General features: G+C 37.8%; 1 protein-coding gene across 3 annotated transcripts in view; it reads right to left on the bottom strand.

The window, feature by feature from the left end:
• Nucleotides 1-4,457, bottom strand: part of LOC111142051 (CCR4-NOT transcription complex subunit 2) — a 121,311-nt gene extending 116,854 nt beyond the window's left edge. For 2 of the 3 annotated variants that reach the window (XM_022494983.1, XM_022494985.1), the window contains exon 1: nt 4,247-4,455. In XM_022494983.1, the coding sequence (XP_022350691.1) occupies nt 4,247-4,251 (5 nt within the window). In that variant the 5' untranslated portion in view covers nt 4,252-4,455. Of the gene's footprint in view, nt 1-4,246 lie in introns of all 3 variants that reach the window. The other variant, XM_022494986.1, reaches the window with a different exon arrangement.
• Between the last annotated feature and the right edge of the window lie 21,209 nt (nt 4,458-25,666).

Genomic DNA, 25,666 nt, shown 5'->3' on the forward strand with positions numbered 1-25,666 from the left:
CATATTTATTGATAACCTACTGAGTCCTATGCACTACAGAAGATACTAGAAATGTAAACATAAAAAAACAAAGTCCTACCTTTTAGGTAGGAAGGTACTTACAGTCCACTGGATGTTATTATGGTAGATAGAGTGGACAGTAAATTACAATACAAGACACATTTAATTATTGAGGTTTGAAGACTAAAAGAAGTTCAACAGAAGGATTTGGGGACTCAGGAAAGATTTCATTTAAAAAGTGACACCAGAGGGGCACCTGGGTGGCTCAGTGGGTTAAAGCCTCTGCCTTCGGCTCAGGTCATGGTCCCAGAGTCCTGGAATGGAGCCCCGCATCCCCCCCCACCCCCCCGCATCAGGCTCTCTGCTCATCAGGGAGCCTGCTTCTCCCTCTCTCTCTGCCTGCCTCTCTGCCTACTTGTGATCTCTGTCTGTCAAATAAATAAATAAAATCTTTAAAAAGTGACACCAAAGTTCTGAAGAATAAGAAGTTTGTCAAACAACAGAGAAGTGACAGTAAAAGTACTCCCACCCACCCACACAAAAACATATACATGAAAGCAAAAAAAAAAAAAAAAAGGAAAAGGTGGCAAATATGTCCAAAATATCTAGCTATATATAACTAGACTTAGACCCCAAGTAAGCCTATACAAAATATTTAAGAGTATCCAGAAATGGGAAATTTTTTTCTCCTATATAACTTATATTTCCATATTCTATAAGCTATGAAATGTTACCAAAAAACAAACACTATAAACCGTCTTATTATTTCATAATGCAGCATACCCCCAAATGATATGCCAAGAGATGTGCATCTGCATCTCAGAGAACAAGCTGTTAGAAAAACATAATAGGGAATTCTTTTTCCAGGTCATCCCTAAAGTATAGACAAGGTAAATAAATGAACGAGCCATATCAGCATGGCCCGTCATAGAGAGGAGTTTTAAGAATTAAAAATAAAGGATGCCAAACAGAAAAACTAAACCAAGAGGAAAAATATATATACAGTATTTAAGCTGAAGATGAAAAGACTCCAAAACCAAGGTCAAGATTTTAATTTTAAAGCCTAAAAACCCTAATGTCCATTCTATTTCTTTTCAAAGACAGGCTTTCTGTAACAGACATCAATTTTACAGCTCTTTGAAAATATCTAGTGAAAGTCACAATGTTAAGTATCACAGGTAGAAATTATCCTTAGTAAAGCAGAATGATCACCTATATCATCAATCAGAATGATTCCTATATCACAGCACTAGATCCCTTGATAATGTATGTACATACATTGGATGTAATTATATTAAAAAATTACAGTGCAACTCAGATTGACTCTGTCTGTAAAACTGCCCTACCTGGTACCCTGGTTTTCTTTTGCTTCTTTGTATTACAAAATCTACTAGAGGTCTAGGTAACAAACAAAATCTTATTTAGTAGTATCTTTTCCTAAGACTGTATCACTATTTGCATAAGCTGTCCTCACTGCCTATTAAGTAACCACATGGAAATAAATATATAATAATAGAACATTTGTACAGCTAAAAATTTCAGCATAACTTAAAAATATTATTTATCACTGCTTTTAAAGAGCAAGAAAAAACCTTATTTTTACTAGTCTATTAATGTCTACTCGTTATTTTATAAATATAGAAGTGAAGCATGCCTCTACTTTTCTATAGTGTCAGAAAATCTCATGAAGCAAATCTGTCACTGAACAGGGCAAAATTATAACTTCCCATGGGTTGTGAAAAATTCTCTAAGAGTCTTTTAAGATACAAGTACCCTCAATACCATTACCTACCAGAGATAAGAACCAAAACAACTAGGTTAGAAGCACTTCTAATGAAATCTACTCATATATCTGAAGTACTTATTTTCTTATGAACAAAAAGAGATTTCAGGTTATAACTAAGTATCTCTGAAAAATCAAAAAGTAAATTAAACATTGAAAATCATTAAGTAACAATACAGATAATTAGATCTCTTGAGGAGGAATATAATTTTGTGTTTTATCTTCAAGATCAAGTACCTCTCAAACGAAGGGATATAAATACACTCTTACATTTTGCCCCAATTTTTCCACAACATAAATTTACTTTAAAACCGAAGTATTACAGAAACTGAAAAAATTTTTAAAGGCTGTATCTGTTGCCTGGTTAAGCATACAGGCAATTCTCATTCCCCAAGAGTATCAGATTAGGTTACAGATATCTCTATATAGTATACTTGGAATAAAAGGGTTCTGCTTAAGATAATCTATTTTTATTGATACATTAATTAGGATGCAAAAAATGTGAAAGTTTCTCAATTCCTGTCTAAATTACAAAGTATGCACAGAAGTCACTGCAATTCACTGTCTTTAGAAAATAAGAAATGTACCTTTTTAAAAGTAAATGAGACTTACAAAGTCAAGAAAGTGGAACAGTTTTGTCTTTTGTTTTATATATAGTTACTTTTCCTTTAGATTTATTATCACAAAAGAACTACAAACTAAAGAGGAGTTCAACATACAAAGCTTACTAAAGATCCTGGTCCATTAAGCAATATTTCAATGAAAATATCTGAATGTAGACCTCTAACCATTTCAATGTAGACATTTTAACCATTTCAGTCCAGTGCAATTCTGAATCAACCCTTTTTAATCCGGGATAAAGTTATCTTCCAAAATTGCAAAAGATATGTGCTCACTGATGTTTAAGAAATAACTGCTGTCAAATATACTAAGTATTCCCAAACAATTCAACTTAAACCCATTATGTAAATAGGTACTTTGAAATTTCTATCCAACAACCAATACTTTATTTCCACTAATGTTATTTCAAAAGGCGAATCAAAAGCTACACTTAACGATTCCTTAAGTCTAGAAATTCCTAGTATCAAGCATGACAGGAAATGTGTTAACTTTGAACGGAATAAAGTACAGCCTCCCTCGTGAAAAGATTTTAACTCAGTACTCCCACCATTTCTCCAAGAACGTAAGGGTTGGTATTAATGTACTTAATTGTTAGAATAGGTCCAGAAGATTAAGAAAGGAGTAAGATTCTTTGACCAAAAGTTCTATGAAAATGAAACAGAATGTGTTGCATTCGGTCTTCTGGATGTTGAAAAGTGAAGGAAGGCCTCTCCTAGGAGTCAAAGGAAGTTGATGTTTAGGTTCCTTCCGAGAGAGTGGTACCCGTATGTAAGACTTTTGTGGTGGTAATACCATACCTACAGGGGCAGGAATAAATGCAAATTCTAAAACACTGGAAGAGCTTTTATAAAAGAAAACTAGAATCCTCATTCGCCGAGGACTAACAGTTAACCAGAGTCAGATGCTCTCTCTCCCAGCTGGACTACAGCCTCAACTAAAAACTAGGAAGGCCTCCTTCAACCCCACTCATTTCTTCCGTGAAACTTTTAAGTTAGACCCAAGACAGTACAAGGTGGAGAGGCCCCGGCGGAAGTAGAAAGCTAGGACTAGCAACTTCACAAACAGAAGCGTCTCGGGTTCCTCCGCCGCCCCAGGACTATCCCGTCTCAGTCTCTATCTCTCCACGCAAGCTTCACCCTCCGGGTGCGGTGGCAGAGAAAGCATTACAGTTGCACTCCTCCTCATTCTACCAACCATACTCTTTAGTATCCTAGGGCCTGGGGGCTTCTGAGGCCCGTTAGCCAGTCCCGTGTTCGTCTCCCCCAACCCCATCTATTACACACACACACACACACACACACAAGTTGCAGGTGATGTAGGTGTACTGAGAAAATATTAACAGCCAGAGACCGCGGCAGCTGCTGGGAACGCGGCAGCCCGTCTAAAGCGGACCCGGGCTCCTCGGCCACCGCTGCTGCCACCTTCTCTTCTTCCCCAGGAAGCAGCGCGGCGGTGGCGGCTCCTCCGCGCTGGCGGGAGCCGGGCGGAGCGGAGTCTAGGGGAAGCCTCAGCTCCCGCGAAAGGGACCAGGCCTAGAATCCAGGGCTGCCGCTGCAGCCACCCAAGTACAGCGACGCTTTACGTCCCGTCCACCACCCTCCTCATACACACCCCCTCCCTCCTCCACCGCCGCCACCCCCCCTCCCCGCCCGCTCCGCTCTCCCTCTCTCGATTGGAGCCGAGACAAAAGCAACGGGAAGCGGCGGGCCAGGACGCTGCCCGCGGACCCCGGGCGCGGCCGGGCCGGCCCCGAGGCATTCCCCAGCCTTGAGGGGGCCCCGAATCCGCCGCCCCCGCCGCGCGCCCCGCTGCCAGACTTCCGAAAATTTGCCAAAAACTCACCGCATGAATTTTCTTGTCCCGCGGATCCAAGATGGCGACGTATCCACCGCGGAGGCTGCTGGGAGCAAGACCTTTACCCTCTGACCCCCGCCGTGACCCCCGTCGTTCCGGCTTCACTGAAGGCGGCGGCGGAAGGTGGGAACAGCGATTGCCGACCGGACAGGGTTGGGGGTGGGCAGACTGCTTCCCGCGCGTTCAACAAGGGGTGGGGAGAGGCGCTTCACTCCCTCACCTTTTCTCCGCGGCTTCCAGCCTGTTTCCCACCGATTCGTTGGGAGGCGCGCAGCCTCTTCGCAGCCGTTGTAACGATCAGGGCCTCTGCGGCCGCTACAGTCCGCCTGGGGCCGGGTTGCTCTGCACTGAGCACTGGCCCTCGGTCCGTGGCGGGCCGCGGGGTCCAGGGGCGGGGAATGGTGAGGTGGCGTCGGCCCGCCCTCTCTGGGGACGCGGAACGTGTTTGTGTTTGTGTTCGTGTCGGACACCACGCCCCTCCCACGTCCGCCTGGAAGGGCCCCCACACGCACCCCACTCCCGACTCCCACCACCTGAAGCAAAACTGATTGCTGTCCCCTTTTCTTCCCTCAGCCCCCGCGATCTCCGGTGCTTGTGCACGCACTTCCAGGGACTGGCAGCATGTCACCATCACCTCCTGAGAAGTGAGTTTCCCTCTGCTGAAACCGTTGGTATTTTCTACTCACCACCCTTCCTTTTTTTTTTTTTTTTTTTTTAAACTTGGTGGGAGGGAACTTACAGGGGAGCCAGTTTTTAAAGCACTGTTGCATGAGCTTGCGCTCGCCGAGTTAGATTTATAGCACTTTACCTCGCTCCTACTCCTCAGTCCCCACCTCAGCTTGAGTGATTTGCTGGGCTGTGAGCAAGACCCTTTGAAATTATGGTGCCTTTGGTGGAAACTTTGCGAGAGTGAAGTCTCTATTTTTCAGAAAAACAACTGTCACTCAAAATTAAATTTATGTTCTTTGAAATAATCTCTTTTTATTCCTTTGTATATCGCTAAACGCTTTCCTTTGTGTTACTATTCGACATTTTTAGACTTAAGAAGTCTCTGCAAGTGTATTTGGATTTGTGTAGTTTCATAAAGTGAATGGTTATTTTTTTCTATTTGAATGATAGAACGTATTAATGTAACGTACAAACCGTTTGAAGTAAATAAAATTTCTACTTCCTTTGTTGGTTTCTTTTATACAATCACCTTTTCCTTCCTAAAAGAATCACTGTTATAGAATTTAAAATTTATGATTGAAGGGCAGAGGGCATCTGTCAGTCTTAAATAGCAAGGAAAATAAGCATACCATAAATGAAAGGCGACTTTGTTATGTTTACAGAATGGAAGGTATTTTTATGTATTAGTAAATGTTGTGTGAATTAATTTAAACTGCTAATGGTGCTGATGTCGCCAGGAGAAAATGTTTTGCCTGGTTGTTCAGTCCATTAAGCATTCTGCTTCACTGTTTTTTACTTCAGGAAAATTCAAAGAGGAGCAGCTCTTTATGTCGCTCCCTTCCCTGACCCTAACTGTTCCTTCCTGCCTCTTAAACATTCTCTTCTACTCTGGAAGATGGTGTGTTAAAAGACTGAATATATATCTCTAAGTAAATGTAATCCAGCTTCATCCTGTTCTCACCCTTCTTGCTTCCTATTTCTGTCATGCACCACCGAGCTCTTTCCGGTCTGCAGCAGTTAGTTGTTAGGTGTCCCTAAAATTTCTCCATTTTTTTTTTAATACTAATAGACATGGACACATGGCTGTCCAGAATAAAGACTATTTTCTAGCCTCTCTGTAGCCATGTGGTAGTTTTAGCCAGTGGTATATAAGCAGATACATCATGTGGCTCCCCTTAGAAGACAGATGGTATGTATCTTAGTCCTTTGTTTCTTTTCCTCTTAATATCTTGCACCCTGGAATAAGGATGTGATGGCCTGGAACTCAAGTCAGTTTGGGCTCTAGGCAAAATCTTAAGCTGGTAGAAACCTGAGTCTTTGAGACCCTTGTGGAGTGCCATACCAGCCCTACACTCTTTACATTCAGATTTTGATGTGAGGGGAAAGTAAACTTCTATCTTATTAAAGCCACTATTTGGGGTCTCTTGTTCTCAGTTGAATTTAATCTTAACTGGTACTCCATCTCAGGACCTCTGCACTTGCTGTTTTTTTGTTTGTTTGTTTTTTCTGCCTGGGATGTGCTTTCTCTATGTCTGTATGGCTAACTTACTCTCATCCTTCAGGTCTTACCTCCAAAATCATCTCTGACAGGCCTTCCCTGGCCACCGTATTTAAAGTAGTTCCTTTCACCATTTATTCTGTTTTTTAATAGCATTTGTAATTTATCATTATCTTTATTATCTGGTTCCCTTCATCCTGCTAAAAATTTAAGTTACATGAGAGCAGGGACTACATTTGTTTTGCTCACTGCATTCTCCACGTGAAGTAGACATGAGGTAAGCCATGTTAAATGAATGAGACAATGAATAAATAAATCAATGAATGAACGAAGTAGATTCTTATCTAAGATTAGGTAATTTTTTTTTCTTTTTAAATATCTCAAAGGCTTCCTTCACATGATATGTAAAATCCAAGCTATGAAGGAGTTAGGAAAAGTAGTGCTAACCTAATGGAATATGCTAGCTTCCAACCCTGGATAATGAAGATGTATACCTTTTTCTGGGAAACTGATAAGGCTATTATACAAAAAAACAGCTCAATTGGGAAGGCATACTGACAAATCAGAAGAGTAGTCAGCATCACAACTGGGGCAGAAATTCCTACTACGTAGTGGTCTGATTTATGTAAGTTAATGGACCTCAGATTCTTCATCTAGAATGTAGGTAAGAGGAGTGCCTGGGTGGCTTGGTTGGACATCCAGTTCTTTTTTTCTTTTTTTTTTTTTTTAAGTTTTTTTGTTGTTGTTGTTTTTGTTTTTGTTTTTGTTTTAATTTGACAGAGATCGCAAGCAAGCAGAGAGAGGAGGAAGCAGGCTCCCCGCTGAGCAGAGAACCCAATGCGGGGATCGATCCCAGAACCCTGGGATCATGACCTGAGCCGAAGGCAGAGGCTTTAACCCACTGAGCCATCCAAATGCCCCTGGACATCCAATTCTTGATTTAGGTTCAGGTCATGATCTCAGGGTTGTGAGATCAAGCCCTGTGTCCAGATCCATGCTCAGTGAGAAGTCAGCATGAATTTTTCTTCCTCTGCCCATCCCCCCACTTGCACACACACTCTCTCTCTAAAATAAGTAAATGAATCTTAAAAAAATAAAAATAAAATGTAGGTAAGAATCTTACACTTTCAGAGTAATAAAAAGGTTTAGTAGTCCAACTTATGAGTGACATGTTATACATTAATTTGGATTTCAGGTATTATTTTAATAGGTGATTTATGTCTTGATAATACTGGCAAGGATTCAGAGAAACAGGGCTTCTTAAATGTCTGAGAATATAAATCCCCACACTTCCAGAGTGCTATTCAACAGTATGTATCAGAAGCCAGGAGCATGTGCATTTGACCCTGAAATTCCTCTTCTAGAAATGTATCATAAAGAAATAAGACTATATGTAGCAATTTGATTATAAGAGTATTCATTATTACATGGTTTATGAGGATATTGGTTAAGTAGGTTAAGCTATATATAATAGAACAGTATTCAGCCATTAAAAATGATGTGGAGGAGGGGCAACTGGCTGGCTCAGTCCTGAGAGCATATGACTTTTGATCTCAGGGTCGTAAGTTCAAATTCCACATTGGATATAGAGATTACTTAAATAAAACTTCAAAAAAATGATGTGGAGAAAATTTTATTGGCATGATACATTAAGTGTGAAGAGACATTTTAAAATGTAGACTTAACCCTTGAATAATGCAAGACGTCTAACTTCCCTCCCCTGCGTGCATAGTCAAAGAAAACTCAAAGTGTACTATTGACCAGAAGCCTTATTGATAATATAGTTAACATATTTTGTATGTTATATGCTTCACATATTGCATTATAACAAATCAAACTAGAGGAAAAATATTAAGAAAATCATAAGGAATAATAAATACAAAATATTGTACTATATTTGTTGAAAAAATTTGTGTTTAAGTGGACCCGTGTAATTCAAACCTTTGTTCTTCAAGGAGCAACTGTAATTCCAGTTTTGTGAAAATTTTAAGTCTCCCAAAGATCCAACATGATATGGACAAAGGGTTAATCCAGCCTTGCAGAAGTATTATTTACAGCTATTTATATTTTATTATTTCTGTTTAATGGTTTTTTGATTTCCATTGAATAAAGATTGTGTATAATACTATTTAAAAGGCTACTTCTCTCTTTATAAAAATAAGTGGATAATTTGGGGCAATAGTACCACATACTTATTTGCCAAGCCTAATATCTTTTATTCTTTCTTCTGCCCTAAGCCCCACAAATAATTACCAATTCTTGTGTGTTTTACCTTCTAATTAAGACATAGTAATAGCAGCAACAGATGTAGCAGACACTTAAGATTCACTACATGCCAGGCACCATTGTAAGCATTTTACCTATATTAACACCTGAAATCCTTGCACCTACTCTATGTGCTAGGAACTGCTAAAATCTATAGTACAGTAGTATAGTATAGTAAAATCTATAGCAGGAAAAAAAAAAAAAAGATTGGTGTGTCTGGGATAATTTCACCAAGTGGCTGTTTAAATTCCATGTTGAATGACTGATTAGATGTGGATGAAAGGAAGGGACATTTTCAGTGAGGGTACTAACATGAGCAAAGGCAGATTGTATTTGCAAGGGCCACTATACAAAGTACCACAGACTGGGTAACTTAAACAAATTCATTTCCTCACTGTTATGGAAGCTAGAAGTCTGAGACATAGTTGGTTTCTCCCCAAGGGCCTCTGTCCTTGGTTTGTAGATGGGTCTGTTCGTAAATTTACATGTATTCTCCCCACATTTGAGTTTGTTTCCAAATTTCCCCTTCTTACAAGAACACCAGTCATATTGGATTAGGGTATACCCATATGACTTCATGTAACATTAATTACCTTTTTTAAAGCTACTGTCTCCAAATAATCACATTCTGAGGTACTGCAAATTAGTACCTCATAAATTTGGGGGGGACACAACACAATTCAGGCCAGCTCAGAAGCAGAAATGAGCATGGGCCAAGAACTAGAACCAGAGTAAGATAAGCAGAAGGAGGCTAGTGGAATTTATATAGAATAAGGTGGCAGATTTTGGAGTGCTTTAAAATGCAGAATGTAGAAATGTTGATAGATGGTTTTTAATAAGTCACTGCAATCAATCCTTTCTCAAGGTTTAGTCAGCACCAAAAAGGGAAAAAAAAAAAATAATAATAAGTTAAATAGGGGCACCTGGGTGGCGCAGTCGGTTTGGCATCTGACTCTTGGTTTTGGCTCAGGTTGTGATCTCAGGGAATAGGATCGTGGGATCCAGCCCCATGTTCTGCTCTGTGCTCAACGCAGTCTGTTTAGCAGACTCTGCCCCTTCCCATTGTGTGTACAAGCAGGTGCACACTCGCGCACTCTCGCTCTCTTTCTCTTTCTCTCTCTCTCTCTCTCTCTCGAATAAATCTTAAAAAAAAAAAAGAGTCATTTGTAGTATATCTTTTATAATACTCACTTTTATCACCTAACGTCACTACGGTCATCTTGCAAAGGTAAATTATCTGTGAATCAAAAAAGAATATATATATATAGCTATGTATCATCTCTAAATTAATGTGATGTAGGGGTGCATGGGTGGCTCAGTTAAGCATCTGCCTCCCTGGGATTGAACCTCAAGTCGAGCTCTCTATTCAGCAGGGAGCTGGCTTCTCTTTCTCTGCCTGCTGCTCCCCCTGCTTGTGCTTTCCCTCTTTCTTTCCCTCTCTGTCAAATAAATAAAGTCTTTTTAAAAAAACGACGTAATTTTTCCCCATTCAAATCACATAGAATAAAAGTTTTTTTCTCCACATCGTGCAAAAGAATCAACAAAATACTTTTTAGTTTGCTTACTCAATTATATCAGCTATTAAATGTTCAAGTGCATGGTTGAGCTGTTTTTTTAAATAATGCCAATTACTCTATATATGAATTAAAAAGTATCTTTCACCTAAAAAAGTAAAATAAATACCCCAAAAGTTTCAAGATTCAATGAATATATAATAGTAAATCAATTTAAAACACATGTAATCAGCCAATACATTTTTTCTGGCAATAAAAAAATTAACTGAAACCTGGTTTAAAAGAGAAACAGGGATTAAGTACTGAAATGATAGTAGGAATGAAATTAATGTATATATACACAATTGATGAAAGAATTATCTGTGCTTTTTAAATAGTAATGGATTTAGTGATAGCCATTCAATGCTGAATGTTAATCTGTTTTATAACTGAGGAACTTGAAGTGAAAATACATTCAGTATAAAAGAAAGTGAAGATTATAAAATATATAGATCCCAAGAAAACCTTGGTCCTAGAAGAAGCAATCTAAATCTAAAGCAATGTAAATCCCCCTCCCTCCAACTTCAACTTATTTCATCCTATTCAGTAATCTTGCTCTCAGGAACTATTTTATATTTAACCTAAAATTTTTACATTGCCTTTTTGTTTTTGGATTTTATTTTTATTCCTTGAAAATGCCCACACTGCAAATTGTTCATGGATGAAATATAGACTTTAGCAGGTTTTTTTTTCTATAAAATTATGGTATAAACTTGCTCAGTTTTCTATCTTGCTAATAAATGTTATACCCACAGAGTTTGTAAAAGAAACCCCTTCAGGACTAAATGTGTGAAGTATGCTGCAAAAGTACGAGAAGTGAACAAAAGAGTATATAAACCTACATTTGGACCACCACAGTACTGAGTGCTGACAAAATCATAACATGGGGAAAATTTTTTTAGAGAGGTGTGGTTCAGGGGCACCTGGCCAGCTCAGTCAGTGGAGCATGTGACACTTGATCTCCGGGTTGTAAGTTCAAGCCCCATGTTGGCTGTAGAGATTACTTTAAAATATATATATATTTTAGTCCTGAAAGGGTTAAGTAGAAACCTTTATATATTATTGTTTCTAACCATCCATCACACATTACAGTGCTTGAAAACAGTCAAGTCTGGCACAAAAATCACACAATTTCTGTCTACATCAGAAACAGTAGTTTTTTTAATCAAAAGTAACTTGGTTAATAATTGAGAAACATTGTTTTATAAAGGAACTCAGTTACCTCGTTAAACGTGAGGAGTTAATTTAGTTCTCAAAAACTGTATTGGATATTTTTCAGTGAGTACCCATGATACCAGTTATATTTAAAAATTGATTTATCTTAGAGGATGAGTAGGAGAGGGAGAGAGAATCTCAAGCAAACTACCTGCTGAGAGCAGACCCTAATGCCAGGCCTCATATCATGGCCCTGAGATCACGACCTGAGCCAAAACCCAAGAGTCAGTTGCTCAACCGACTGGGCCTCCCAGGGTACCCCCATACCAATTTCATTTAAACAAAATGGTTGTCACAAGTCTGTTCAGTAAGAGGAACAAATATTTCACTAACTAATATATATACCAGCATGCCTTAAGTTGCCAAGGTTTAGGAAAACTCAGCAACAAGTTAAATATACTAGTGTTCAACTCTGAAACCTTTCAAAATATGAAGGGAATAAGCCTTTAGCTCACCTTCCCAGTCTCTGATAAATTCAGTAGAACTAATGAAAACTGTTACAGGATCATTAACTCAGCTTCTATGCTTATTTTTAAAAATTGCATAAAATAAGAGTATAAGATCTAAAAATCTACCAAAAAAAGGGGGGGTGGATAACTAGAACAGGGGCACCTGGGTGGGTCAGTCAGTTAAGCACCTGCCTTTGGCTCGGGTCATGATCTCAGGGTCCAGCGATCAAGCCACATGTCAGGCTCCTCAGGAAGGAGTCTACTTCTCCCTCTCTCCCTCCCCCTCACTCCTGTTTTCTCCCTCTCTCTCTCAAATAAATAAAATATTTTAATAAAAAAAAATTAAGAGGGATGGCTCATCCCTCTAGAGAACCTGGGTGGCTCAGTTGGTTAAATGTCTATCTCAGGTCATGGTCCCAGGGTCTTGGGATCGAGTCCCTCATCAGGCTCCCAGCTCAGTGGGGAACCTGCTTCTCCCTCTGCCTCTGCTGTTCCCCCCTGCCTGTACTCGCTCACTCTCTCTCTCTCTGACAAATAAATAAAATCTTTTTTAAAAATTAGAACATACTGTACTTGAAGCACTCACAATTCTAAAATGAGTCATTGTGAGGGGTGCCTGGGTGGTTCAGTCAGTTAAGTGTCTGACTCTTGGTTAAGCATCTGACTCTTGGTTTCCACTCAAGTGATTGTCTTAGAGTCATGAGATAGAGCCCTACATGGGGTTCTGCACTCAGTGTGGAGTCTCCTTGTCCCTCTTCCACCTCCTCTGACCCCTTCTCCATGAGTGCACACATGCAGGTGTGTGCTCTCTCTCTCATAAATAAATAAAATCTTTAAAATGAGTCATTGTGTTGATAAATAACCAGCATCTCTAATAATGCCATAATTTGGGGAGGGGGATATGTTCCATTGTACATATTCTTTTGAAGATACTCTGTACAGTCTGAGGTTACTGTTTAGTTATAAAAACATTTTCTACTATTTGAGGATCAAAATTAAGCATTCTGTGAAACCTCATAGTGATGTCCACAGTGACTATCTCAAACACAAAAAAATTTATCTTCCACTGGTTACCTGTACATTTCATGAAATATTTGATGCTTAAAAATACCAAAATGACAATGAAAATAAAAGAATTTGGATAGTCCCTTAGGGTTTATTATATAAGAATTTCTCCCATAATTTTGTTTTCAAAGTTTTGCATTATTTTCATGGCACTTTCTGAACTCCATAAATTTTTTGTATCCTTGTAGAATTGTTCCAGATATAAACATAAAAGGATGCTTTTAATATGACCGGTTTTGAGGAAAATAGAATAAATGCTTTCTCATCAGAATATATTGTTCTGTTCTGACTTGGTATCCATTTATTATTCATTCTTCGAATGTGATTGATTCTCAGTTATATGCCACACACTGCGTTTTATTATCATGTAATTTTCAAACTATGTGATATAGGTATAATAGTACCATTTCCTCCGTTTTCTTGTATGCCATATGTATGTAGCAGATCTTATCCAATTTAAATTTGTGAGCCATATTTTGACCTTCAAATATCCTTGTCCTTATATTGAATTACCGTTTATTATTCATCACCTTTGGAATGGATCACAATGATGTTAAAGTTGCTTAGTATTTTGACCCAAACATTAAAGATGTTATTACCCTCCAGTGCTTTTGTGGATCACTATCTGTAAAAATAGATAGCCTAAAAGGAAAAACCAAATAAATAAGATAACCAATGGGAAGAATATAAGATCCTTAGAAACTAGAAAATAGCTGCAACAAACCAATCAGCACAAGAAAACCTCAAACAGTAGTTAGAGATAAAATAGGAGGTCAATATTGTCTTGTTCAGTATAGCTACCACTTAATTTGGCATCTACTAAACTGCAAGCATCGTAATTACATTATTTCCCTAAGCTGCATAACATGGGATAGGTGGTATTCACACTGTACAGATGAAGAATGGAGATTCTAAGAAAGGTTACCTTCAATTATACAGATTATTTCCACCTTCACAACCTGTTCTGTCTTTAAAAAAAAAACGTAGTTTATAATATTGTGTATTTTATATACACACACACACACACACATATGTATGTGTGTATATATAATATATAGGTAATATATGTGTGTTAGTATATATATTTTTTTTAATTTATTTTATTTTATTTTTTTGGTGGGGAAAGAGCCCATAGATTTCATAAGATTCTCTAAGTCCTCCCTAGTGAAAAAGACTTAAGAACCATTGAAATTCACTGGTGGGTGGGCATCTGGGTGGCTTAGTCAGTTGAGCCTTCAACTCTTGATTGAACCTCCAACTCTTGATCTTTTGAGATCAAGACCTCGTTGGGCTCCACGCTGAACCTGCCAGATAGGGAGAGAGAGAGATGGAAAGATAGAGATAGATAGGTAAAACCATCAAAAATTAAAGTTGGACTTTAAAAAAACCTCTCTGTGGGTTCAGAGCACTTATTATGAGAAAAAGTCTAAGATATCTTGGCTGAATCAGTCAAATGAATGAATATGGAGAACCTACATAGATAATTAAAATTCTGGTTCAACTAACAATTGTGAGTCCTATTATGCACCAGCCGTACAGATTGTATAGTACTGTTGCTCAATCTTGAATAATAGAGGAACACATAAGAATTTTTGTGTAATCCCAATATGATAAATTATTTTTATTACAAAGTTACCCTAATATGTGCTATGTGAACATAGAAAGAAAACCTGGTGTAAATCTGTGCTGATGGCTCTTTTTTAACTTTTAAACCAGAAATAATAGAAATTAAACTAAAATATTTGAAATTAATAACATTAATTTTAGTGTAACAAAGAAAAGAAACAGTATTGTTTTGCTGAGCCTAAATCATCATTGTAAGTCATTACAAAGTAATACTACCTATATTACTAAGTGATGATTCAAGTTTCCCACCAGTTTTCTCTGTTAAACGATTTTTTTTTTTAAATCTTTGTTCCAGAACCAAGCAGTCACAATATTTGACCCTTACCTGGCATGTATGCTTCATTCATTTGTTTGTTTTTATTCTTTATTATATCCCAGGGCAATTTAAGTTTTATAGCTTGGCTCTAATTCAGTTATAAACATAGAAACCTGGCATTCAAATCAGGTGAAAGTATGTATTTATATAATGGTCTTCCCTGCGATCCAAAGTCTAATTATATTTTTAAGTTATTTTTGAAATGAGATTTCAAAACTAAAGGTTTTTGATAAGAAATCATAAATATTCAAGAAAATATTGCTGAATCACCAGAGATTTGAAAAGCAAAGTGTAAGAGCTTGGGGTTTTAGAATAGTTCAGAGCTGGAATTTTATCCAACTAAAATACATGCAAGCTGAGGTCCCTTGGGCAAGATGTTTAACCTCTCCAAGCCTCAGTTTTGTTACCTGAAAATTCTATGTGAAACTATTACCATGCCTTTCAGGGTTGTTAAATTTTTTTATGAGATGATCTTTGTAAATCTTAGTATAATGTAGAAAGAGGCAGACAATCACAAAATAGAAGTTGCTGTAATCATATTTTTATGTGAAATACTACATGTAATCTAAGAATTTTAAATAGAGAAGCTAATTATTAAGGCAGTATCTGAAAGGGGAAAAATGCAAGAAAATGATAGATAATATAAAGAGCTATTTTAATAAAGGACAGCAGGGGCACCTGGGTGGCTCAGTGAGTTAAGCCTCTGCCTTTGGCTTAAGTCGTGATCTCAGGGTCCTGAGATCAAGCCCCGCATAGGGCTCTCTGCTCAGCAGAGAACCTGCTTCTCCCTCTCCCTCTGCCTACTTGTGATCTCTCTCTCTCTCTGCCAAATAAATAAATAAAATCTTTAAAAAGATAAAAAATTTTAAAAAGACAACTAAATCTTAAATGTGCTAGCTGGCTGTTAATATGTTTTCTGTTGAGAAATAAAAATAGGTGAAGTAGGAAAATGAAGCATTCTTAAATTATTACATTTCATAGCATCAAGTGGTGATTATGTTATACTTTGCTACTGTAAGACAATTTTTTAAAATAGCGGGGTTTTTTAAATAAACATATTAGCTAATCTTTCAGTTTCTGTGATGTCATCTCTTCTACAATTACTAACAGGATTTTAAAAGGCCCATGACTTTTTAAAGACATTGTTTACAAGAAGGTAGTTACTAAGTATTTACAATAATTTTCAAGTAACTTTGTATGAAGTTACTTCTTACAGTTCTATATGAAGCAGCTAGAACTTATAATCAGCCAATTAAGGTGTTTTTAAAAGACTGCTGGAGGGGGAGTGCTTGGCTGGCTCAGTTGGTGAAACATGCAACTCTTCATCTCCAGGTTGTGTAAGTTTGCTCTCATTTAAGAGATTACTTAAAAATAAAAATCTTTAAAAAATTAAAAACTGCCTAGAATATAAGCATACACCGTATTTCATAAAACACTTGTATTTCATCAATGTAAATAAATGTAGTTCCTATTACCTTCTAGATTTTAAAAGTTGTGCTATCTGCTAAACTTTGGTGATGTTGGTGATCTTAGAAAAATATTATCTCCATACCTTCTCTTTTCCTTTTAGTGAAACAGCCTACAATTAGGAAATCAGTCTTCCTAAGCATAACCTACATAAGTAGGCATAGAACAGTTAAATGGCAGAACTCAGAGAAACAGCCAGTTATTCACTTACAAGTTTAGCCACTACTACTGAGGAGATAATTTGGTAGTGTAGCATCAAAAGAAATATTAACGTATAAGACTTCTAAATAGGAGAGAAGACCTTTTCTGGCAGCCTCAACCCAAAAGCTAGCTTTTCCTGCTAAAAGCCACGGAATCTTTTTTCTCTTTTTCTTTCTTTCTTTTTTTTAACTCTTACTATAGTAGCAGAGGAAGGAAAAAGCCTCTATTTTGAATGAACCAACAACAGACATACATATTATACTTCTTTAAGTTGAAGAACTTTGTAGATATGTGTAGTTCCTTGTGGACACAAAAATTACAAAAAGGAAAAAGAAGAGAGGGAAGAAGGATCCAAACTGGGTTCCTCAGATTAGTTTCATGAGATATTGGGAGGTACTCTGTGGGGACAAAAAAAAAAAAAAAAAAAAGGATTCCACTGTAAATTAAGCACAGGGAATGCTGAGTTAAACCAAGTAAAAGAAGTTTCATTATTGCAACATTTGCTAGAATTTTTAATATGCTAATACATGTGTCTCAAAGTGCCTAAGTTGATTTTAAGACTTAATGCCTCACAAAACCATGAACTATCTAACTACATTTAAAAAATACTTGAACGGCTTGAATTTTAGATTCCTGTAGACTGAGACTGAGGATTCTCCACCATCAATTTTGTTGTAAGGAACTGGCATGGGATGTGAACTGGGTATCACAGTTGTTTTGAGGAGGACCAAATAAGAACTATTTCTCTTACCACTTAAGTGTAAGGTTTACCAATATTTTAAGCAAGGACTGGCTGACATTTGATAATCACAACAATTCTATAGTTATATAGTATATATAGCTGAATTTTTATATAGCTACATCATAGAATATATAACTGAGTATTTATATAGATACATTATAACAATGTTCCACATTGTAGGTTAAAATAACTTTTAAAAACCCCACAGTATTAACTGAGTGTCACAACCAGCCCAGCACCACGACCACCACTACCACTCTTATCCAGTCTTAGTCAAAAAACAAAAAGACAGAGAGAGAAAGGAGGCTGTTGGAGAAAGCAATGTTTATGGACAAGCTATTTCTAATATAGAGTTGGGGTGAAGAGTGCTTGAAGAGAATCACTTCTAAGGATTGGATTTCTAAAATGGGGAGACACATATCTTGTCTCTGTTGGACATTTGCTTAGCCGCAGGACTTGCTCATCTCCTAGAATGCAGGAGGAGAAAGAGGATTTAAACAGTGATAGACTGAGAGGCCACCAGGATAGCAGTGAAGTAACCCTATACCCATCATTTAGTGTGGCAAGAAAATAAAGTTTCCTGTGGGTGGTACAAATCCCAGGAAAGGCTTGAGCCATTTTGTCAGTATGAGGGCCAACTACAGCAAGAGGGAACATTGTAGCAAGGAGAATGAAAGCTGTCCAGTAAGCTGGAACACAGCTTTTGGACCCTGTCACATAGAAGTTATCAATATCCAGTCAATGAAGATTGCATTCTTACCCAGTCAAGGAAGAAAACATTTGCCCTTTTCTCTTTCAAGTAAGGAAGTTTTTTTTGCCTTTTCTTTGTCCTTCTCTTTGCCATAAACAAGGGCACCAAATCTAGAGGAGAGAGGAAAAACAGGCGTCTGAGAGCCAGATATTTCCCTACTCCCTCCAAGTCTCTAGAGCTTTACCTGTATTGGGGTTGGTGGGTTGGTGGAAGAAGGGGAGAAGAGGTTCAAATTGAGTTAAAGGTTGAAGCTTTCACATTAGCAAGACTGATTCTTTTATCTTAGATTGTTATGTTTTAATAAAGTGGCTGAAAATCATAGATATATATGTATGGTATCATGAAAGGAGACATCCCTTTGAAAAAAAGAAGTTCTACCTGGTATTATTGGGGATAGTTACTGAAAATAATAAGGACACTTCTTATTTATTGTCCCAAGAGTTTAAAGCATTTTAAGTATTTGAAAGCAAATACTTAAAAACGTTTACGCTTGGGGCACCTGGATGACTCAGTCCGCCGGCATCTGCCTTCAGCTTAGGTCATGATCCTCTGATGGAGCCCTGCCTCCTTGGGCTCCCTGCTCAGTAGGGAGTCTGTGTCTCCCTCATTCCCTCCCTCTCCCCCTGTTCTGTCTCTCAAATAAATAAATAAAATCTTTAAAAAAATTATCCTTAAGTTTTTGTTTTGTTTTGTTTTGTTTTTTTAAGATTTTATTTATTTATTTAACAGAGAGAGAGAGAGATCGCAAGTAGGCAGAGAGGCAGGCAGAGAGAGAGGGGGAAGCAGGCTCCCCGCTGAGCAGAGAACCCGATGCAGAGCTTGATCCCAGGACCCTGAGATCATGACCTGAGCCGAAGGCAGAGGCTTAGCCCACTGAGCCACCCAGGCGCCCCTATCCTTAAGTTTTATAAAAATTGTGATTTTTCTAATTTTTCATCAATCTCTTTTGTGAACTTACACATTTTTGAAATTTAAAACATCCTTACAAGTGTTTTAGAGGTGTGTCCACAACTGACAGTTTTGCTGAAGACTTTGGGGTCCAGACAACAAAGGAAGCAACACCCTATACAGAATATAATTTTTAAAGTCCTGCTCCTTTTTATATTTGTCATCCATTACAGAGACAGGCAGCTATGTCATTCAATCCTGCTATTGTCACCCAGCCCAGATTTTAAACCAAAAAGTAGGATTAAAGAGCAAAGGGGTCTAAACTACCTCTTTTTTTGCACTGGCCTTGTTTTTTTGTTTTTGCTTTTTTTTAAGATTTTATTTATTTATTTGACAGAGACACAGCAAGAGAGGGAGCACAAGCACGGGGAGTGGGAGAGGGAGAGGGAGAAGCAGGCTTCCCACTGAGCAGGGAGCCTAATATGGGGCCCGATCCCAGGACCTCAGGATCATGACCTCAGCTGAAGGCAGCTCTTAACAGCTGAGCCACCCAAGCACCCCCTTGTTTAAGTTTTTAAGTCGAATGAAATTTCACAGAATTTTAGATCAGTGTGTTCACTTCAAATTCAATAAAATTAATACTTTCACCCAGAAAAGAGCAAGGAGTAAATCTAAAACTTTTATTTAATATGATTTAAGATTAGGGGCACCTGGGTGACTCAGTCCGTTACGCATCCGCCTTCAGTTCAGGTCATGATCCTGGGGTCCTGGGATTGAACCCTGCATCGGGCTTCCTGCTCAGTGGAGAGTCTGCTTCTGTCCCTCCTCCTGTTCCTGCTCTTTCTCTCTCTCTCTCAAATAAAGAAATAAATAAAATCTTTTTTTTTTAAAGATTTTATTTATTTGTCAGCGAGAGAGAAAGAACGAGCACAGGCAGACAGAGAGGCAGGCAGAGACAGAGAGAGAAGCAGGCTCCCTGCCGAGCAAGGAGCCTGATGTGGGACTCCATCCCAGGATGCTGGGATCATGACCTGAGCCGAAGGCAGCTGCTTAACCAACTCAGCCACTCAGGCGTCCCAAGAAATAAATAAAATCTTTAATATGATTTAAGATTTAATATTCCAGATCAGTAGTGAATTTCACTGATACTTGATGGAATAATATCTAGCATATACCTGTTCAAACATTTTTAACCATCTCACTCATTATGGTATGAAGCATGAAGAATTATTTTTTGTTTGTTTGTTTATTAGTGAGAGAATAATACAATACAAATGATTGCTTAACAACTTCAGATCTGGGGACAAACAATTGGATCATTCTCATGAAGAACAACATGAGGGCATGCAAATTCCCAGTGCATTCATAATGACAAATATTTACTGTGTGCCAGGCACTGATCCAAACACAGGGAAATAAAGCAGTAAGGAAGGCAGATAAGTTCCCTGTTTTCCTGGAGGAGATAGACAATAAACAAATATTTGTCATAATATTATGCAATAATAAGAATTATGGAGGAAATGAAGCAAGATAAGGGCTAGAGAGTGACAACGGGGTAGGGTGCTCTTTTAGATAAGGTGGTCAGTGCAGAGTTCCCTAAGGAGGTAACATTTGAACAAGTGTTCTGCAGGAAATGAGGTTGCACAAGTTCATTTGATAGACACGTGATTTTGGTGTCACCTATATTAGCTATCAATTTAATATCCCTTAAAGACTCTCTCTGTATAGATAGGTAGGTAGGTAGGTAGATAGATATAGACATACCTATAATATAAAATCAACAGGCCCATCCAAGAAACACAGTTAACTGGTCTTTACAAAAAGTAGCATATGGCTATGTATAGTTATATCTTCATAGAAACTGATTTTTTGTTGCTTCTGGCCTCATTCCCTTCATTCCATTTTAATTCAACAGATCTTTATTGAGTAATTGCTATGTTTCAGGCTTTATTATAGGCTCTTGCCACATACCACTAAGTAAAACAGGTGAAGATTCCTGACTATGTGGAGATTACATTCTAGCAGGAAAAGATAATAAACACAATATATATACCTTATTAGGAAATGATTTATGCTATACAAGAACAAGTACACCAGAGAAAGGGAGATTATAAATATGAAGAAGAGGATAGTTTTCATTAGTAAATAAGCTAATGAGGGGGAGTCTCAATGAGATTAGACCCGTGCAAACACCTGAAGAAGTGAGGAAGTTAGCCCAGTGCCTATCGAAGGGAACAGCTCTCATTGACACATACCTGCAAACACGCACATATACCTGTGCTTTTGTTGTCAAGGAAGTTACTGTCTTTTTTTCAAAACTCATTATTTCTTTTCTGCTTCACACCCCACATGGAACCTGGTGTGGGGCTTGATCTCAAGACTGTAAGATTGTGACCTGAGCTGAAAATCAAGAGTCAGAAGCTTAACCAACTGAGCCACCCAGGAGCCCTTCAAGAGTGGTTATTATATAAGCTTATAAAAAAATAGAGTGGATATGATATACCTTCACTATATCACACAGAAAATATACTATATCCTTTCTTTCTTGTTCATAGGTGTTAAAAGTTATGTTAGAAATCCAAAATTAAAATAAATTGGAAAACACGATAGATTACTGACTTCATGCTATAAATTGAGTGAAGGCTTAAAAAGCATCATGATTTGTTAGTATGAGTAGTTAGAAAATTAGAATTTTATGAGTTCATTCAATAAAGTTAAAATAGTTTAGATTCTTTCATCTTATTTTTCCTTCATTCCATCTGTTTTCCAGGTATCAATAACTTTATTATAAATTTGTTTAAAGTCAACCCTCATCAGTTTACATGCAATGTCTGTTATTCTACAAAGTAAAATCTTCTAATCTTTTTGTTCCTAAGACATGACTTTTTAAAAAAAGTAACTAAATAATTATGACTAGCCATTAAGATATAGTAACAATATTTCTCTTCCATTTTCTTTTTTCTTTTTTTCAAATAGCTTTCTGTTTTAAATTTTTAAGGACAAAATTACACTTCACTGATTTGTACTTTTGAATCAGTATTGAGTAACAGGCAACTTATCGTAACTTTAATTTTTTTTTTTTTTTTAAGTAGGCTCCACACCCAGTGTGGGGTTTGAACTCACAATCCTGAGATTAAGAATCTCATGCTCTGTTGCCTGAAACAGATAGGTGCCCCAACTTTTTGTAACGTTAAATACCATATCTTTCACTGAAAGATCACAAATGTTTCCAAAACTTAAACATTGTATATACTTCTTTTACTAAGATGAAAAAAATATGTTTGATTTTGATTTTCTAAAAAAATTTAACTGTTTTTTTTCGTAAAACTCTTTCAATCCCAGGCTACAGTGTTCCCCTTCCTATTCTGAACTTATTTTCTTAGCATTTATTTAACACTTACTTAGTAGATGCTGACTTCTGTCTGTTTTAATTCCCCAAAACAGACTATACATTTTCCAAGGACAAAGATCCAGGTCTTATCTGTCAACATAATGATTTTTCACAAAGTAACTGTTTCACTGGCACTTTTTGTTTGATTGATACAAGTATAACTTGTATAACTCAAAATTATACTATTGAGATATTGTGATTTTTAATAACATGTATTTGGTTTCTATCCCCATTTCTGATAGAGTTCCCAAAAGCCTTAGGCGTTTCCTAAATGATAAGAAAGACAACGATGGGGCGCCTGGGTGGCTCAGTTGGTTAGGCAGCTGCCTTCGCCTCCTGGAGTCACTGGATTGAGTCCCGGGATCAAGTCTTGAGTCCCGATTCCTGAGTCGGGCTCCCAGCTCCAAGGGGAGTTTGCTTTTCCCTCTGACCTTCTCCCCTCTCATGCTCTCTCTCACTGCCTCTCTCTCAAATAAATAAATAAAATCTTAAAAAAATAAAAAAGATAAAGATGCCTTGTTATTCTTAAGGATCCCCTGTAAACCACACCTGAGACTATGTTTATGAGGTGACTTTTGGAATCCCCCTAGGATGGGGGCTGGCTGCCCGGGGAACTGTGAATAGAACTTTCAGCACCACCCCACCCCCAGCCTCCAGGGAGAGGGGAGGGACTGGAGCTTGGCTCAATTTCCAATGACCAGTGAGTTAGTCAATCCTGTCTACTGCAATGAAGCCTTCACAAAAACTCAAAAGGATGGGGTTCAGAGGGCTTTCAGGTTGCTAAACATATGGAAGTGCTGGGAGGGTGGTACATACCCTTCACCCATACCTTGTTCTATGCGTCTCTATCTGGCTGTTCCTGAGTTGTATATCCTTTTATAAGGATATACAAGGATTAAGGATCTTAAGTAAACTGTTTTCCTGAGTTCTGTGAGCCATTCTAGCAAATTAATTGAACCCAAGTAAGGGATTATGGGAACCTCCAATTTATACTGAGTTGTTCAAAGCATAAGTAACAACCTGGACTTGGAATTGGCATATGGGGGCACTTTTGTGAGACTGAGCCTTTAACCTGTGGAATCTGATATTGTCTCTAGGTTGATATTGTCGGAATTAAACTGAATTGTAGGACACCTGCTGCTGTCCACAGAGAATTGGAGAATTGCTTAGTGTGGGGGAAAGAACCCAAACATTTGGTGACTAGAAGTGTCAGAAGTGAAGTGTGAGTGTTTGTGTGTGTGTGTGTGTGTGTGTGTGTATACACACATATATATATGCACATACTATAAAGTACAAAGTTATAGTATACTCTGAGTTTGAAAAGTGTTTACATAGTATACCTTCCTCAGCTAGGAAAGGAAAAAAGTCAAGCTTTCCACAATTTCTCCTTCCTCTGTGGCATTTGGGGTTCTATTACCTGAAAAATTATGTAGCCAAACTGGTAATCATCAGCTTTTAGATATAAAAAGTTGGTCATGAAAAGTATTAAGTTGAGCTCCCCAATTTTTTTTTTATTTTGACACCAAAACGTTTTTTCTTTTTCTTTTTTTTTTCTTTTTTAAGTAATTTCTAAGCCCAACATGGGACTCAAACCCATGATCCTGAGATCAAGAATCTCATGCTTTATGGACTAAGCCAGCCAGGCACCCTGTTTTTGCTTTTATATCAACAGTCTGAAGATTCAAAAGGTAAACAAATAAAAGGGCAGCATTCTAATTTTCCCCCCCTAATCTGTATAAATGTTAAACATAGCAGTAGAAACATTCTGGCTATTAAAATAGGAGTATTGTATTTTAAAAGCAGCCATGAGAACTCTGCTGTCTGATGGACTTAATCTTTGAGTAACTAAGGTAACACATTCCCTAGTTCTACCCAACTACGCATGCCCTTAGCTACTGATGCTAAATTAGATCATATGTCAGAATCAGTTGTGTCTAAGATGTCCTTAGGAAAACAAGTTCATCTTTGACTCCTACCCCTTAATCACTTTAGGTCCTTGTCACTGGTAAGTACTTCCTTTCCTGCAGGAGCACTCCAATTCTGTGGGAGATTGGGGATGGGAGAAGAGAAACCCCAGTCTTGGAAAAATCAGGTACTACACAAGTTATCAAGGCCCAGGAACCCAACTACTTTAACTAGAAATACTGTAGGAAGTTGAAAAAGGATTATTAGCCAATTAACCTGATGCAGAATAATGTGATCTATAGACACTGTGCTCCTTCAGTTTTTCTTGACCAAGGACAACATTGACCCATTAGCTCTGGGTACAGTTGGAGGTTCGTGTGAAATTTTAAGTTTAGAACCATAGGTAGTGGAAACAGATTGAGCAATTCATACTGACTTCCAGTTCCCCAGAATTTTTGCTGCCATGTTTCTCCTCCCTCTGCCTTTATTCTACCTACACGCATTCTCCATGGAAATTTACTTGTTATATATATATGATCTTCTCAAAGCCTAACAACCCTTACTTTAAAAAGGGTATCAAATAGTTAGTTAGTTAGTCTGATTATACAACCAAACGCAAGAGGCCTACACTCCTGCACAGGTTGCATGCCCATGAAACTGGCCCTCTACATAAGTGCAGGATATATAATGAAAATCCTAGAAGTCTACTGCAACAAACACAACTTCTCATCCTGTCTTCTTCAAGAACTCTTAAGAATCCTTATGCTTATTAAGGTTTTATTTGGAAAGTTATTTGATGATATAACTGTAAAAGTTGTCATTATTTTATCATAGTCCAAATTGAAATGTACAACTATGTTAAAAATTCAGGAATCAGTATTAGTTAAATCATAATCATTGTTATTTTTCTTAACAACAATTAAGAATTAGACTAAGAGAAGTTATTTTTCAGATTGAATAAGAGGATGCAATTTTAATAGGGGGTACGATGTCTTCAGTAGGATATTCTTTTGACCTCATTAATAAAAAATTTCACTTTAACAAAGGAACCCTAGTGTTATGCCAAATAACTGCTTCATTGGCCTGATTATTAATAATCACTAGACAAGGGGCGCCTGGGTGGCTCAGTGGGTTAAAGCTTCTGCTTTCGACTCAGGTCATGATCCCAGGACCCTGGGATCAAGCCCCGAGTTGGGCTCTCCGCTCAGCAGGGAGCCTGCTTCCTCCTCTCTCTCTGCCTGCCTCTCTGCCTACTTGTGATCTCTGTCTGTCAAATAAATAAAATCTTTAAAAAAAAAATCACTAGACAAATAACTAGGAGGAAAAAAACACACACACATTTCACATTTGTCAGACAAGCTTATGACTATAGAACCTAAAAAGTACAGCAGGTAAATCCCAATGTGC

The sequence above is a fragment of the Enhydra lutris genome, unplaced genomic scaffold (assembly GCF_002288905.1).
Source record: "Enhydra lutris kenyoni isolate GAN:26980312 unplaced genomic scaffold, ASM228890v2 scaffoldscaffold7, whole genome shotgun sequence".
NCBI lineage: Eukaryota > Metazoa > Chordata > Mammalia > Carnivora > Mustelidae > Enhydra > Enhydra lutris.